The following is a 15,397-nucleotide window of genomic DNA, read 5'->3' on the forward strand; positions in this document are numbered from 1 at the left end:
ATTGCGCCTGGATTGCGTCTCCTGCCGCGACTTCCCTACTGCATCTTAAATGTGATTTTAACGTCTGCGTGTGAACTGCTCGGGGGCTTTGCATTCAGCGGTATATGAACACCACAAGCAAGCACGCTACCCACCCGCGGCCCTGCGGGCGCCGGACTCCAGCCCCACGCCGGCTGGGGCTGGCGGGAGCCGGGTCCGCCAGCGGGAGCAGCCCCGCCCCGCTCCGCCCCGCTCCGCCCGACGCGCGCGGCCCCGGCTTGCTCTCGCCTGCCCGGCTCCGCGCGGCATGGCGGCGCCCGCTGCGGGAGGGGCCGGCGCGGGCCGCGCTCCGGCGCCAGGTGACGGGGCGGGCGGGGCGCGCGGGGCGGGGGCGCGCGGGGCGGGCCTCGCCGCCGGGGCGCCCTGGGGCGCTCGCCCCCGGCCCGCCGGCCGCAGCGCACGCGGGGCGGAGGCAGAGCAGACCAGGCCCGAGCGGGCGCAGGGTGCCTCGCTGCGGAGGGGGCCGGGCCGGGCCGGGCGCGGGGGGCCTGATGCCTGCGGGGCTCCGCCGGGGCCGGGCGGAGGGGCCGGGCTTAGCCGTGCGGGGGCAGGGCCCTTTCTGCGCCGGGCCCCCCGCTGCCAGCGTTCCGCGCAGGAGTGGCGGGCGGCGATGCCTGTGCTCGGGCAGGCCCTCGGCGCACGAGCTGGTCAGCCGCGGAAGGCTTGGGCTTGTGAACTGGCCGGGGCTGCTTATTGCTGTTGTCGCTCGTAATTGTGTTTTGCCGTATTTGCTTGTGTGCTGTGCTTTAAGATTTTGTTTTTAATCTGGATTTTATTGCTAGTGCCTTCTTTTGGCGGAAAGCAGGATCATTCCGGGTTCTAATGGCTGTTCTGTCGATTCCTGTGCTGTTTATTGGCTTGCATTATATTGTATTTTATCCTTTTGAATATTTGTATTGTATTTTATATTTTTAACTCTGTTTTAAAGTGTCATTTTAGTTTTTTTTACTGGTTGCCTGCTGCCCAGAGAACATTAGTTATTGGGCGGATTAACACTGTACAAAGAAAAAAGGCGGGGGGAGGGGCTGCATTCTGGAAAGTTGCGGACCCAGACCTACTCACCCGGGTGTCCTCTGAATGTTGGACTACAACCCCCATTTTCCTCAGCCAGCATGGGTTGTAGTCCAACACATCTGGAGGCACCAGGAGTGGGGAGGCTCAGCTATGGCATCGAACTAGGTTCAGGGAGACCTGGGTTCAGATCCCGACTCAGCCATGGAGCTTGCTGAGGGATCTTTGGCCAGTTGTTGTCTTTCGGCCCAACTTTCCTTGCAGGGTGGTCGTGAGGATCAGATGGGGATGGGGGAGAGAGAACCACATGTGTGGCTTGGAGGAAAGGTGACTTGTAAGGTAACGAATAATTTGTTTCAATACAGGAGGACAGGCCTCTGCACGTGAGGGGCTCACAGTCTGAAAAATAGACCTGAGGGAGATAACGGAAGAAGAGGGGAAAGAAACAACCGCATGGCAGTTGCATTGCTTGCACCTAGGCATGGCTACAGGCAATAGGGGACGGGTGGTGCCAGAGGGTTCAGAGGAAAGGGGGATCTTGAGGAAGGGTTTGAGCGGAGAGAGAGAGATGGCATGTCATGTCATGTTGGAGGTGCTCTGGGAGGGGGGTTTGGGCAGCAAGGGAGAAAGTGTGGGGTCCTTTGAGGGAGCAGCAGGAGATCGACAGCCCTACTTTCCCCAACCTGCAGCCCTCCAGATGTTTTGCACTTCAACTCCCGTCAGCCCCGGCCAGCATGGCCAATGTTCAGGAGTGCTGGGAGGTGTAGTCCAAAACATCTGGAGGGCACCAGGTTGGAGAAGACTGCAGTAGAGGATGGTGGAGACGAAGGGTGATGGAGATGAAGGAGCGAAGTTCATGGCTGTGAATACTTTTCGAGTGAAGAGTGGCAGAGCCCTCCTCCCCCGTCAGTGATTTGTATCCCGCCTTTCTGCCCTCAAATGGCGCTCAAGATGGCTAACAGTAGAATCCAGATTAAAGACAAATCCCCAAATTGTGCCTTAACAAGTAAATTAAAAGCACCATGAAACATACTACAATAAAAGAAATGAGCAGCACCCAACCCACTTTATAAAAAAACCCTTCAGTGACAGACCAGCTCAGATGCCGGAGGCCTGCCTGGATAAAAACGCCTTTGCCTCCCCTAGCCCCAAATCAAGACTGAAAAGGGGCCTTGCTGGGGGGAGAGCAGACCCCTACAGTTCCCACATTGGATCTTGTTTCCAGCAGCCCTGATCCAGATTCTCCAAAAGGTGGAATGGGCTAGGCTGGCTCTCGGCGCTGGGCTGGTGGCAGAGCCGTGAGAGCCATAAGGGTGGCCTTGGTGGAGCAGCCAGTGGGGCAGACACGGATGTGGCTTTGAATCGGTGGGGTGCAGTTTCCTTCTTTTGAAGGGCGACTTCTTTGTGGCTCATAAGGGTTTTCTTGAGCTGGGGTGGGCAGAAGGGATATGGCTTTGAAAGGGGATTAGACAAACTCCTGGAGGAGAAGGCTACTAGTCCTGATGGCTATGCGCTACCTCCAATCTCGGAGGCAGGATGCCTGTGTATGCCAGTTGCTGGGGAACATGGGTGGGAGGGTGCTGTTGCACTCATGTCCTAGTTGTGGGCTTCCCACTGGGGCATCTGGTTGGCCACCGTGTGAACAGTATGCTGGACTGAATGGACCCTTGGGCTGATCCACCGTGGCTCTTCTCATGTTCTTATGAGATCTCCAGATGTTTGGGACTTCCAACTCCTAGTATTCCTGACCAGTGGCCATGCTGGCTGGAGCTTCTGGGAGATGAAGTCCAACACATCTGGAGATCTAACTTCTGCCCATCCCTGTTCTAGAGGGCTTTGACGGCTGCTATTGCCGAGTTTTAAAGAAAAGAAAAAAAAGAACACTTCTGCTACTGTTGTATTTTTGACAGTGTGTGTGTATGTGTTATATAGCTATTCCAAGACACCCAAAGTGGTGTACAATTATAAAAGTAAAGGATCCAGGCCTATCAATGCCCCTGGCTAGTAGTGCCTGTCTGGAACCTCCACACTGACACGTCTGCCCTGCCCTGAATGCCGTTTGCTGGGGAATGACAGCTGGAGGGATGGTTCAAAAGCTGCAGCTTGTGCAAAATGCGAACATATAACACTGCTTCTGCCTGGCTGCCTGTATGTTTCTGAGCCCGATTCAAGGTGCTGGTTTTGATCTATAAAGCCTTACGTGGCTTGGGACCACAATACTTGATGGACCACCTCTCCCGGCATGAACCGACCCATATGCTATGCTCAGCATCCAAGGCCTTCCTCTGGGCGTCTCCTCCAAGGGAGGCTCGGAGGGTGGTGACAAGGGAGAGGGCCTTCTCGGTGGTGGCCCCCGAATCGAATGATCTCCCTACAAAGCCTGCCTGATGTCAGCACAGCCATCTTTTTGGCGCCAGATTAAAACTGCCCTCTCAGGCATCTGGCAGCATTTGGCAGTTTTTAATCAAGTCCTGGATTGAGTTCGGCTGATTGTTTAAAAAATTGTTTTTAGAGATATGTCTAAAACGTATACGTCATCTTTCGTGGGCGCTATCTGTTTCTGTGCCTTGACGTAAAAATTTTTTGTACTTTGTATAATGTATTTTAATGGTTTTTAATTTATGGGAACTACCCAGAGAGCTTTGGCGATGAGGCAGTACAGAATTGTAATAAATGGAATGAATTCCTGGGGGACTTCCTGGAGGGACACCCAGCTGGGCAGGGTGGGAAGGAGAATGCCGGACAAATGGATGAACCGCTGGGTGACCCAGCAGGGCCACTCTGGGACTTTCTTTGCAGCCTTGGAACATAACGAAGTCGTACTAACCATGAGGAAGGAATCTCTGAGCATCTGCAGAGTGCCTTGTCTTTGCTCCCGGGTCATCACAGGCAGTTTTCAGAGAGGGAGATTGGGGATGATGGGAGGCGCTTAGTGTTTCCAGCTGGGCTTGACCTGTCCAGGCACTGCCATCACCTGGCTGTTTCTGTTGCTGCCCCCCTCTCGCAGCTGGCCGCCCACCCCGCCGAGTGGCTCACCAGATCCCCCAAGAGATCCTGTCTGACCCGGAGCTCCAGGCGGCTGTGGGATCCCTCCCCCGCAACTACAACTTTGAGGTCTACAAGACGGTGTGGCGGATTCGACAGGCGCAGGCGAAACGGGGTGAGCATCCTGGCTGTCAGATGCCGGGGGCGTCTGCGTGTTTGCGGGCTGGGGGTGTGTGTCTTTGATCCAGGGGACCCTCCTTATGTGGCCGAGCGGAGACTTCCAGTTTGCTTGGGCCGTGGGGGAGCTGTGCTTGAAGCCCCTGCTGTTGTCTTGTGGGAGGAAAGGGCCGCTGTTTGGAAGGGGAGCGCGGACGTGTTGTGCCGCCGCTGAATCCGACCCGCTTCCCCTTTTGCGGTGGGGGCGGGGGATCCAGAGGGAGTGGGCGGGGGCCCTGCGTGTGGCTCTCTGTGGCACCCAGGGGGTCTCGCGTTGCAGTCGACTGGCGCCATCCGTGCCAAGGTGGGCCGGCCGCAAAGCCATGGCCTGAGCAAGTGGCACATCAGCCCAATAAGCCGCCTTGCTGTCAGGACAGCAACAGGATCGGACGAGGCCGGGTTTGGCGGATGTGTCAGCTGGAGAGGACGGGCCTGGGATCCATGCCAGGGCTGCCAGCGGCTGTGCTGGGCAGTAGAGGGAAGCAGGGAGGTCAGAGGGCCACGGCTTCCCTGGGGCCTCTGAAGGCCAGCTGCCCGTGCCCTGAGAGGTCCCAGAAGGGCCGCAGCTTGGATCTGCTTCTGCAGCAGACATCTCGGTCTCATTTCTAAAAACGGTTGACACCGCACTGCTCTGACACTTGAATGCACCGTGCAATCAACGCTTCCCTCCAGAGAAAGCACAGTTTGCCCAGACCCTGTGCTGCTCTGCCCGTGAAAGGAAGCTTAGCTGCCAGAGGTGAGGGGCGGCCCACCTCTGCCCGCAGGTACCTCAGAGGACGCCGCTGGGCTGTTTCTGAGGTCAGAGGGCTTAGGGCCCTCGCAAGCTGCCTTATCCCGAGTCCCACCCATGGCCAATTTAGCCCAGTCTTGCTCCAGCCGCCTTCTCCAACCTGGTGCCCTCCAGGTGTTGGGCTTCAGCTCCCATCAGCCCCAGCCAGCATGGCTGATGGTCAGGAATGCTGGGAGTTGTGGTCCAAGACCTCAGGGCAGCCCCAGGGGTGTGAAGGCACCGACCGGCAGAGCCTCTCCAGGGTTCCAGGCAGGACTCTGGGCCGGGTGGACTGTAGGGTGGCACGGGGTTCCACGGCTCGACCAGCCCAGCTCAGGACCTGGAGGTGGGGGCCTGGCCTTCTCCCTGGGATCCTGGGTGTGTGTAGGGGGGGCCTCTGCACAAGCCAGGGTCTGCTGCCTTCACGTGGGCCCCCTGCTTTCTCCCTCAGTGGCGCTGCAGATGCCGGAAGGCCTCCTCATGTTTGCGTGCACCCTGGCGGACATCATCGAGGGGTGAGTAGCAACGGGTGATGGGCAGATCGGAGTGGGGGTGGGGGTGCCAGGGGAGGGCCGCCTTTCGACAGGGCTCCTCTGCGTGTGCAGCCTGGGCACATCTCTGGCTCCTTGCAGCGTTGCTGGTTTATCGTGCTGCCCTTTGCGAGGCCTCGTGAGCGGAGGCAGAAGGTGCCTCGGTGGCCCACGCCTGGGGGTGGGGAGCATGCCCCGATCCCCGGGCGAGGGGACATGAGGGCGGCCCCCTCCAAGGCCCATAGGCCACGTGTGGCCTTTGGCGCCTTTCTGGGCTGAGCAAAGCCCTGCGTGCCCCCTCCCTGTTCGTGCCCTCTGCCCAGAGCAGCCCCTGGGCCGCCAGGAGCCTGTGCCGCCGCATGTCTCCCTGCCAAGCACCGCCCTTCCCGGCTGGCGGATATTCTGTGTGCCTGCTCGCCGTTTCAGCCCTTCCCTGTTGCGACTGCAAGCCGCCTCTGGGGACAGAAAGGCCAGGGGCTTAAGAAGAAGGGCACCAGCACGCTGAGGCAGGCTGCTGGGAGCTGCAGTCCAGCGCGTCGGGGGCCTCATTGGCCATGCTGGCTGGGAACAATAGGCGTTGCAGCCCAAGAGAGCCAGAGGCCCTGGCAGGGAGGCTGTGCAAAGACGGGTGTGCCTGGCGTGAGCCTGTGGCAGGGCTGCTGGGGGGAGGACGGGGTGGGGCTGGCCCACGAGGGCGCCGTCCTGTGGACGTAGCTCTGCGTCCAGATATGCTTTCTTGGCATTGGGCAGAAAGACCAAGGGTGAGCAGGGGGAGTAGTGGAGCCCAGAGCCCGGGACTTATGCCATGGGGGGCCTTGGGGGGCTCCTCCACTGCCCGTCTTGTGCAAGAGCCCCTCTGCAGCCCCCTGCTGTCCTCCCGCCCAGCAGGGGGCCGCTTTCATGTTTCCGACTTCAAAGGCAGCCTGATTACGGCGATCCTTTCATCCGAATGAAACCTGGAGCTCGACTTCCCTCCGGGGCTGCTGGGGCTCTCGGCAACTCCCCACACTGGCCTCTCTCTGCTGAGATGGCAAGAGGAGGAGGAGGATGCGGGGTGGGGCGGCCTGGCCAGCTTTGTGCCATGGTCAGAAATGGGGAGTCCAGCCTTGCTGGCCCTGCTGGCCCACGACATCTCCGGGCTGGCCAACTCTGGGTTTCGGCATGCAGGGCAGAAATGAGGTGCTGTCTGGCCCCGGCTTCCCATCATTTTAGAGGAGAGGTCTTAGGAGGCAGTGGCTAAACTCAAGGGCTGCCCCATCTCTCTGGCGCTGGGGTCTCAGCATCACGCTTGTCCAACCAAGTGAGCAAGCCAGACCATCACCCTGCAGGATTCTGTGTGGCATAGGTCAGCCTTCCCCAAGCTGGTGCCTTCCAGGTGTTGGACTACAGATCCCAGCATGCTGGCTGGAGGATGCTGGGAGCTATAGTCCAACCCATCTGGAGGGGTCCAGCTTGAAGAAGCCTGGCAGAGGTCATTCGCTGTGGCTGCCTGCCGGATCCACTTCCTGCCAGATCTGCGCCAACTCTGATGGTCACATGTCACCCAGGAAGTCCCAGATCGCCCCCACAACTCAGGGGATGCAAAACGACAGGGGTTTCTTCCCCCAACCATTTCCTTAATCAGTTCTACATTTGCAGGGTAGTGGGGAACTGGAAATAAATTTTGCTGCACTGGCTTCTCCCCATCTTAACTTCTCCGGGCCTTTCCCCTGTGTAGACTCAGCATCCGTCCTTCTCTCCTGGCAGGGAGGGCTGGGGGGAGGGGGGCACCCCCTTACACTTGTGTGCTTTTCTCACAGCCCCCAAAAGTGATGGCCAGGCTTGCTGTCGATTGGGGCATTGCAAAGGGGGCAGCTTCTTTTACGTTGGGCGTGTGTTCCCCCCCCCCTTTGAACACAAAGCAGCAACAGACCTCCTCCGCCACCCCCCACCTCTGTCCAGGCTTTGAAAGCATTTCTGGATGTGGTGTGTGGGTCCAAATCTGTCCCTGGGGCCTCTGGGTCCCCCTAGCTGTGGGGCGAGGGGAGGGCCGGGGCTCACTTCCTCCCCAGCTGCAGCTGCTGTTGTGTTCTGCCGGAGGACGGTGCAGCCAGGCGGCTTCCTGCAGCCCCAGCGGCTATTACCATGCAGAGGAGGGTCTTACGGAGGCGCTGTGGGGACCCGGGCGGCCTTCTAAACTGCATCCCCCCAACACAACACCCCCGTTTTCCCTCATCTTCTCCCAGGGAGTTGCAGCGCTCCTGTGTTCAGTATTAAATCTCCCTTCTAGAGACGCCTGTGGATGAAATATTTAGCAGGCCATAAGTGAGGTGGGAGTGGGGTGGGGGGACGTGGCTGGGCCTGCTCAGATCCTTGCTTATTCCGCAGCCACCTCCTTGAGGGGGGAGCTGGGCATGTGTTAGAATCATAGAACCATAGGGCTGGAAGGGGCCTCCAAGACCATCGAGTCCAACCCCCTGCTCAGTGCAGGAACCCTGATTCCCAGGCGGTCTCCCATCTGAGTGCTAACCAGGGCTGGCCCTGCTTAGCTTCGGACATCAGAGGAGATCGGGCGCATCCAGCCCTTTGCTTGAAGAAGTCCTCCAGCCCATTGTGGTGTGCCTTGCGCGGTTCATGCCAGCCATTCTGGGGGAGGCTGGCTTACGTGGGCCGCGGAATACAGCTCAGCGGGTTGCGGAATTCTAATGCGGTTGGCTGCTTTGTTAAAGCATGCATGGCCCTCCCGCCCCCCTTCTCCTGGGTCACACTCAAGAGCGGCCCATCTGCGGGGCCTCTGTGGATCGGGCTGCGCCGCCTGGCCGAGAAGCTGAGCATGAAACAAGTGGCGCTGGCAGATGCTTTAAAGCCCCCCCCCCCCGAACCAGGACAGGGAGATAACGAAGATCAAACGCGCCACTGACGCACATCTCGCGCCTTGCGCCGCGTGCCAAGGCAGGCCTCGGTGAGGCCTGCGAGCGTGCGGGGGGGCCCCTTTTCCCTACTGCATGGGGTCAGCTGGGCTCGTTCCCGTTGCCCTGTCACTCCCGCAAGTGTTGAAGAGTCTTCCTTGCCAATAGGGTGGAGCTGGTCTGGCTGGGGTCTCTGAGCCCCTTCCTTGCTGGGCTGCTTTTCCAGAAGGGCAGCCGAGGCCTTGGCAGGAAAGAGACAATCTGAGGCCTCTTGCCAGCTGGGGATGATGGTCTGTGCACTCCAGTGCATCTTGAGGGTGCTGGGTTGGGGAAGGCTGTTCTAGGCCAAGGTGAATTGCAGAGTGTGGCTAGGGTGCATTTTGCACAGGATTTGTTCCCGGCTGCTCCCCCCGGCTCCCTGCGCCTCTTTGCCACAAATAGCCCAGCTGCGGGGGCACCGGGTGGGAGGTGTGTCCCCCGGAGCCCTTAGCAGGAAATTGCAAGCTCGCTGTTCTAGTGGGTGCAGCCCCCCCGCCACACTAATGGATCCTGCGTAGGCAGAGCGTTGCGTGGCTGCTGCTAAGCTGCGGGGGGGTGGGGTGGGGGGGCTGGCAGAGGAGGAGGAAGAACAGGAAGACCGTTGTAGTGCCTCCCCCATCTCTTTCCCCTACATGTTTGGGGCAACTTGAAAAATGTGCTGAATCCTTGGCTGGATTGGACTTTCTCCCAGCCCGAAAAAGATCTTTTTGGCCTAGCATATTGTTTCCAACCACGGTCAGCTGTATGACTTTGGGAACATCAGCAGCCTGGCTTGAAGGATTCCCCCTGCCCCCCACTAAACTGCTTTGGTCCATGGGGGCTCTCCTGAGTGCAAGTGGCAGGTTTAGGACTAAAGCGGAGGGGGGGTGACCCTCCTTTTCACCGGAAATGACTTGTGGGGCCGGTAAAGGGAAGCTGGAGAAAGGCAGAGGGGGCACATTGTCAACTTCCACCCAGGGGGAGGTCACAAATCGGAAACAGCAGGGGGCGGGCACAGTAGGCCTGCTCTAACAACAGGAGAGATTCGGCACCCAATCCAGCCGCCCGAATGTTCTGCCTCAGGAAGCTGAACTCTGTGGCCTGTATGAATTATGCAAATTGAGCGCAATGTTTGCAGACACTTTGGGTTTTTGCATGATTTATCAAGGGAAGGCATGGCAGTATTGGCCCTGTGTGTCCCCCCCCCCCCCCCCGAAATCCTGCTCGGCCTCCTTCAGTTCCAAACGATTCCTTGCAGCCTGCAGGAGTAGCAACTTGCTGCTTTAAAAGCAGCCCCCCGCCCCCAGAGGGAGGGCATATTCTCACGGGTCCTGGATTCCTCTCCCGGGCTTGGCTTCCAGGGTTTTCTGCCAGGAATCGCAGATGGGGAGAACGCGCCTTTTTGCTGTAGGACAAATGATTCTGTTTTGCTCATTCTCTGATTTCCTCTTGTTCTGACTGTAGCATCTTACAAACAACGAGGCCCTGAGATTTAGGTGTGTCCTTTGACCCTTTGAGGGAACTCTTCCTCTCCCATCTCTTAATCTTAGAAGGGATTCTCTAGTGAACTTTGCACATGCTCAGAGGGCTCTCTTCTATTGGTAGCTTCCATTGTTCTGGGGGTGTGGGGCAAAGTTCCAGAGTGGGGAGGGAGCTGAGCCCTGACAAGGCCTAGCTGGGTTTTATGGGGATATCCCCCCTCCCCTGAAATCCTTCCTGGAAAGCCCTGTTTCCTGGCAGTTTGGAAATTGCCCCCAATTGGATCAGCTGCCAGCTAAATTCTATTCCTTGGAACAGAATGATGCCGCCCCGCCACCTCTACTCAGGCTTCTGTCCTTATCCCTCCCCACCACTCCCAAATTGTGGAGCATTTGCACCCAGTCTGGTGTGCTTGCTTTGAGTATTTGAACTTCTTTTTGCTTCTCTCCAAGGCTAATTCCAGTGCTTGCGTCCCTGGGATGCTGAGGAGATGGGATATGAGAGAGGGAAGCAACCCCCCACATATTTCTGCATGCAAACACACTTCCTCTCCCCCCCACCCCGCTGCTTCTTTTGCTTGCCTCCCTGAAGCCCTGGATGGGTAGGCTGTTCGTGGTAAGGTGCCCTCTGGCCCTTTCCAATCAGACTTAATGATCTGTTTATCATGTGACATTTGACGGGAGAGGAACCAGTGAAGCTGAACTGTGCAGAGACCCCGCTGCGGGCAGGGGTGGCAGCCGCGGTGTCCCCGTGCCTGCGATGGTCTCTGAACCCTCTTCTGTGGCTGGGCCAATGTCTGTCGGTTTCCCTGGAGGTCATCTCTTTGCTCTTGATGGCAGCCGTCTTTTGTGCTGGGTGGAGGAGATGGGGGCCTCCCAAGGAGAGAAGCGCAGTCTGAGCAAGACCCCCAGCAGTTCGAGCTCCAGTTCCAGCACCGAAACAAAACCTTCGCCACCTTAGCATCGCAGCACCCTTCCTTTCTTTAAAGTATTTTTATCCCGCTCCTCAGCCAAAAGGGCTTTCAGGGTGGCTTAACATGCAGTGAAGAAAACAAGACAGTCCCCTGCCCACATGCTTGCAATCAAAGAAGACACAACCACAAGGAAAAAGGGATGGGGGGGAAGAGGAAGAAAATTACAGGCAGTTTATGAGGCATCTCCATATATACTGGTTAATCGTGGAAATGATCTCTCTCCGTCTCTCTCTCTTGTGGGTTCAACCGGTAGTTCAATGATGTCACACAGAACTCCTTGTTAGGCAAAATGAGCACAGGGCCAGCTCTTGAGTCTGCTTTGGTACTTTGGTTCTTGTATCTCTGCCTGAAGGCAAAGAGATAAGCCCCCGGGATGTCCTCCTGGCAGGCTCTTTTGGAGCAAAGGGGAGCTGCTGCTGCTGCTCCCACACCCACAGCCTGCCCAGGAGAGCCTCCCCGGGAACTGGTGCCCAACGCCTGTGCTGGTTCTGTAGATTGCTGTTAAATTTCTGAGACAGGGACGGAGAGAACCGTGGGATGTGCATTATGTCAGCTAGCAGGGCTGGGAGAAAAGCCAGTCGGATTTCTGAGCGGAGTGTTATACAGATCCTTTCCCTGCCTTGGAGTAAGGCTGCACTTTTCTTTTCTGAAAACCTTCCTCTGGAGAGACCGGGCTCGGGGCTCTCCTTTGCTGTTGCCCCGGGCAGCAAGTCGCACGATCTCTCAGCCTTCATTCCCCTTTCTGTGAAACGGGGACAGCCGCCGTGCGGGAGAGCACCCAGGCAGCCACCTTGGCGGGTGCCAGAGGGGGTCACGAAGAGTGGGAGGCGCCTCAGCACCTCCTGCCACGGGACTTTGGGGAAAGAGCCAGGAACTTTGCCATCTGGAGTGTGGAGCATCAGCCCCTGAGATGGGCAGGCAACCGGCTGAGTCTGACGTAAAGCCAGGGTGGTGTGGTGGTGAGAGCGTTGGACTGGGACTTGGGAGATGCAGGTTCTAGTCCCCGCTCGTCCGTGAAGCTCCCTGGGTGACTTTGGGCCGGTCCCTGACTCTCAGCCTGGCCTACCTCACAGGGTTGTTGTGAGGATAACATGGCAAGGAAGTGAATCATGTGAGCCGCCTTGGGCTCCTTCCAAGAGGAGAAAAAGCTGGAATGTAAATGTAATAATAAAAATAATAAATAAAGACTGGTCAGTGGAGTAAAACCTTTTCCCTCCTGCATTTCAGCTGAATTCTCTCCCCCTCCCCATTCCATCAACAGAGGTGAGGAGGGATCTTCCAGCCCTATTCATCCCCCCCACCACCACCATATGTCTCAGCCAAGAAGAGGGCTCTGTTTTCTGGCTGCCTCCTGTGTTTGTCGGGTGGGATGGGGCTGGTGGGGGGATGTCTCCATGCCCGCCTCCCTCTGCTCTGAGGCTGGCTGCCTCCTCCTGTCCCTCGGGCTGGCTTCTGGCGCGGTGCATTGGGAAGCCGGCCACGTATTTTGATGAGTGCCTTAATCCTGTGCATTGCAAACAACTTTCCCCAATTGGAGAGGTGGATTAGCACATGCCGCTTTAATCGTGTTGACATCTCCAGAGTAGCTGGTGCTCCAACAAAAGCCGAGGGCGCAGCCTGGGTTGCTCCCCCAGCGAGTCCTCCTGCATGTGTGTGTGTGTGTGTGTGTGAGGCTTCTCTCCCCTCCTGGGGGTGGTCCTCCCTATGGCCCACAACCTCCAGAGTGTTGCTGATGCGCTGCCTCCTCCTAATTTCTGTAGCGCTTGGCTTTCCTTTCCAAAAGCCGGGTGAGGTAGGACAAGGGGTTGCTCCCATTGTCTGTCTAGGAAACTGAGGCCAAGAGAGGATAACTTGCTTGAGGGCCTTACAGTGAGTCTGTGGCAGAGGAGAGCCTGGAACCTGGGCTCTCCGATGGTGTATCCACTGTCAGGTCCTGTGGTGCATCTGCTGAGCCGTGTTGGTGTTTGTGCTGCCACGGCCATGATCGATGCTGCAAGCAGGGCAGAGTGGTGGTCTCTTTCCTGAGCTCAAGCTGGCCGTGTTTAAGATGGGGGATACCTGGATTAGCAATAGTATGTGTGAAAAGGCTCTTGGGGTTGTAGTCAGTCACAAGCTGAAGATGAGCCCGCAGTGTGATATGGCTGCAGAAAAGGCAAATGCAATGTTAGGTTGCATCAATAGAAGTGTCGTTTCAAAATCACGGGAAGTAATAGTTCCACTCCGCTTTGTGCTGGTCAGTCCTTGCTCAGATATGATGTCCAGTTCTGGACGCCACACTCCAAGAAGGATTCAGACAAATTGGAATGAGTTCAGAGAAGGGCAGAAAAGATGATGGGGGGACTAGAAACTTGGCCCTATGAGGAAAGATGGAAGGAACTGGGTATGCTTAGCCTGGAAAAGAGAAGACTGACAGAGGTCATGGTAGCACTTTCCAAGTACCTCGTTCCTGATATTGGTTGAGCATCAGGAAAAACTTCTTAACAGTCAGACAATGGAACCCATTTCCTGGGGAGATGGTGACATCCGTCGCTGGAGGTCTTCCGGCGGAGACTGGGCCGCCATCTGTTGGAGATGCTTTAAAATGGCTTCCTGTACTGAGCAGGGGCTTGGACCCGAGGGGCTGAATGGCCTCACCCGCTCTAGGGTTCTGCGTGCCGCTTGCTTCGCGCCCACCCACCCTCTCCTCTCCGGCAGGTTCACGGATGCGGAGGCCGTTGTGATGGGCGACGTGACCTATGGGGCCTGCTGCGTGGACGACTTCACCGCCCGGGCCCTCGGAGCCGACTTCCTGGTCCACTACGGCCACAGCTGCCTGAGTGAGTGTGTTGCCCCAGCTCGCCCTTGCCTGAGGGTTGGCCCCAGCGCCTCTCCTCCTCTCCCCACACTCCCCCGGAAGCCAGTCCTGGTGTCCACGCAGGTCCCCTCACGCAGCTTTGCCCCAGCAGCGGCCCAGCCGCTTTGGCGCGTGTGCCACAAATCCCAGCCCCAGATCCGAGAGGGCGGCCAGCACTTCTCTGCAGGCATGTGGCTGCGCTTTGGCTCCATCGGAGGTCTCTTCAGCTGGGGCAGGAGGGTGCCCCGGCCCCAAAGGGTGGTGTGCAGGTGCTTGCAGGGGCCCTGAGTTGGGCAGAGAGTCCGACAGCGCCATGACCATTCTTGCTTTGCACAGAGCAAGGCAGCGTGAGGGTCCTCTCAGTTTGCAGACCCCGCCTCACCAGGTTCAGTGGCTGCCGAATGTGCAGGCCTGGGAAGCCCCGGAAAGGCGGCCAAGAGCACACGCTTCACCTGCCCCTCTGCTCCTTTTCAGGTGTGCTCGGGGGCCCTGCTACCCACGTGCCTCTGGTTGGTGATCAGTGATGTGGTCAGTTTCAGCACGGGCACTCCTCGTGGCGGCCGCCCCAGCCACTCCCCCCAGGAGGAGAGTCCAAAATGGAGGCAGCTGCGTGGCTCTATGTCCACAAACCGGCTCTAGCAGTTTTCCTCTCCACCAGGAGCAGGCCTTTTTTTAAAGCGAATGGGTCTGACTGGCCCATTCAAGATCAAACCAGTCCCAAACACTTTGCATCACAAGAGGGAACAATATATTTTTGCTGGCACAATCCATTCCCTCCACAGCTACTGTGGGGGCTGCAGCTCAGCCCGGAGGGGACAGGGGAGTCTGAGCAGGGCGGCAGCTGCAGAAGCAAGAGCTGAGGGTCACCAGCGGCTCCATCTGTTAATATTTCAGCGGGTAACAGGCCCCGTGCAGCGACTTCGTGGGTGATGCCAAATTATTGAGGGTGGTTAAAGCAAAAAGGGATTGTGAGGAGCTCCAAAAGGATCTCTCCAAACAGAGAGAACGGACACCCAAATGGCAAACGTGGTTCAGTGCAAGCAAGTGTAAAGGGATGCACTTTGGGGCACAAAATCCCAACTTCAAGTATAGCCTGATGGGACCTGAGTTAGCGGTGACCGACCAGGAAAGAGATCTTGGGGCTGTGGTGGACAGCTCGATGAAGATGTCGGCCCAGTGTGCGGCCGCTGTAAAAAAGGCAAACTCCATGTTAGGCATAATTAGGAAAGGGATTGAGAATAAAACTGCCAAGATTGTCCTGCCCTCATACAGATCTGCGGTGAGGCCACAGTTAGAAAACTGTGGACAGTTCTGCTCAGCACACCTCAAAAAGGGCATTGCAGAGCTGGAAAGGGCGCAGAAAAGGGCAACTGAAATGATCAAGGGGCTGGAGCAACTCCCCTACGAGGCAAGGTCGCAAGCCCAGGCGCCAGGAGGCAGGATAGAAGGGAATACAATTGTGCCTGTGTGGAGAGAGTGGGTATTGCTGGGAGTTCATAGAATCATAGAATAGTAGGGTTGGAAGGGGCCTACAAGGCCATCGAGTCCAACCCCCATTGTGTTCCAATGCGCCTGGAAGGCACCAGGCTGGGAAATGACGCTTTTCTTTCCTAGGAGCGCTCTGGCATCCACCGGAGCTGGGTGTGCTATGAGCGC

At 57.6% G+C, this 15,397-nt stretch overlaps 1 protein-coding gene across 2 annotated transcripts in view; it reads left to right on the forward strand.

The window, feature by feature from the left end:
* Positions 1-239: 239 nt before the first annotated feature.
* Positions 240-15,397, forward strand: part of DPH1 (diphthamide biosynthesis 1) — a 35,013-nt gene continuing 19,855 nt past the window's right edge. Inside the window, exons 1-4 of one of the 2 annotated variants that reach the window (XM_084822917.1) lie at positions 240-1,529; positions 4,058-4,210; positions 5,472-5,535; positions 13,603-13,724. In XM_084822917.1, the coding sequence (XP_084679043.1) occupies positions 5,483-5,535; positions 13,603-13,724 (175 nt within the window). In that variant the 5' untranslated portion in view covers positions 240-1,529; positions 4,058-4,210; positions 5,472-5,482. The remainder of the gene's footprint in view (positions 1,530-4,057; positions 4,211-5,471; positions 5,536-13,602; positions 13,725-15,397) is intronic. The other variant, XM_084822916.1, reaches the window with a different exon arrangement.

This window comes from Heloderma suspectum, chromosome 16 (assembly GCF_057233095.1).
Source record: "Heloderma suspectum isolate Gila_16-S chromosome 16, 16-S_ref, whole genome shotgun sequence".
In the NCBI taxonomy this organism is placed as follows: Eukaryota; Metazoa; Chordata; class Lepidosauria; order Squamata; family Helodermatidae; genus Heloderma; species Heloderma suspectum.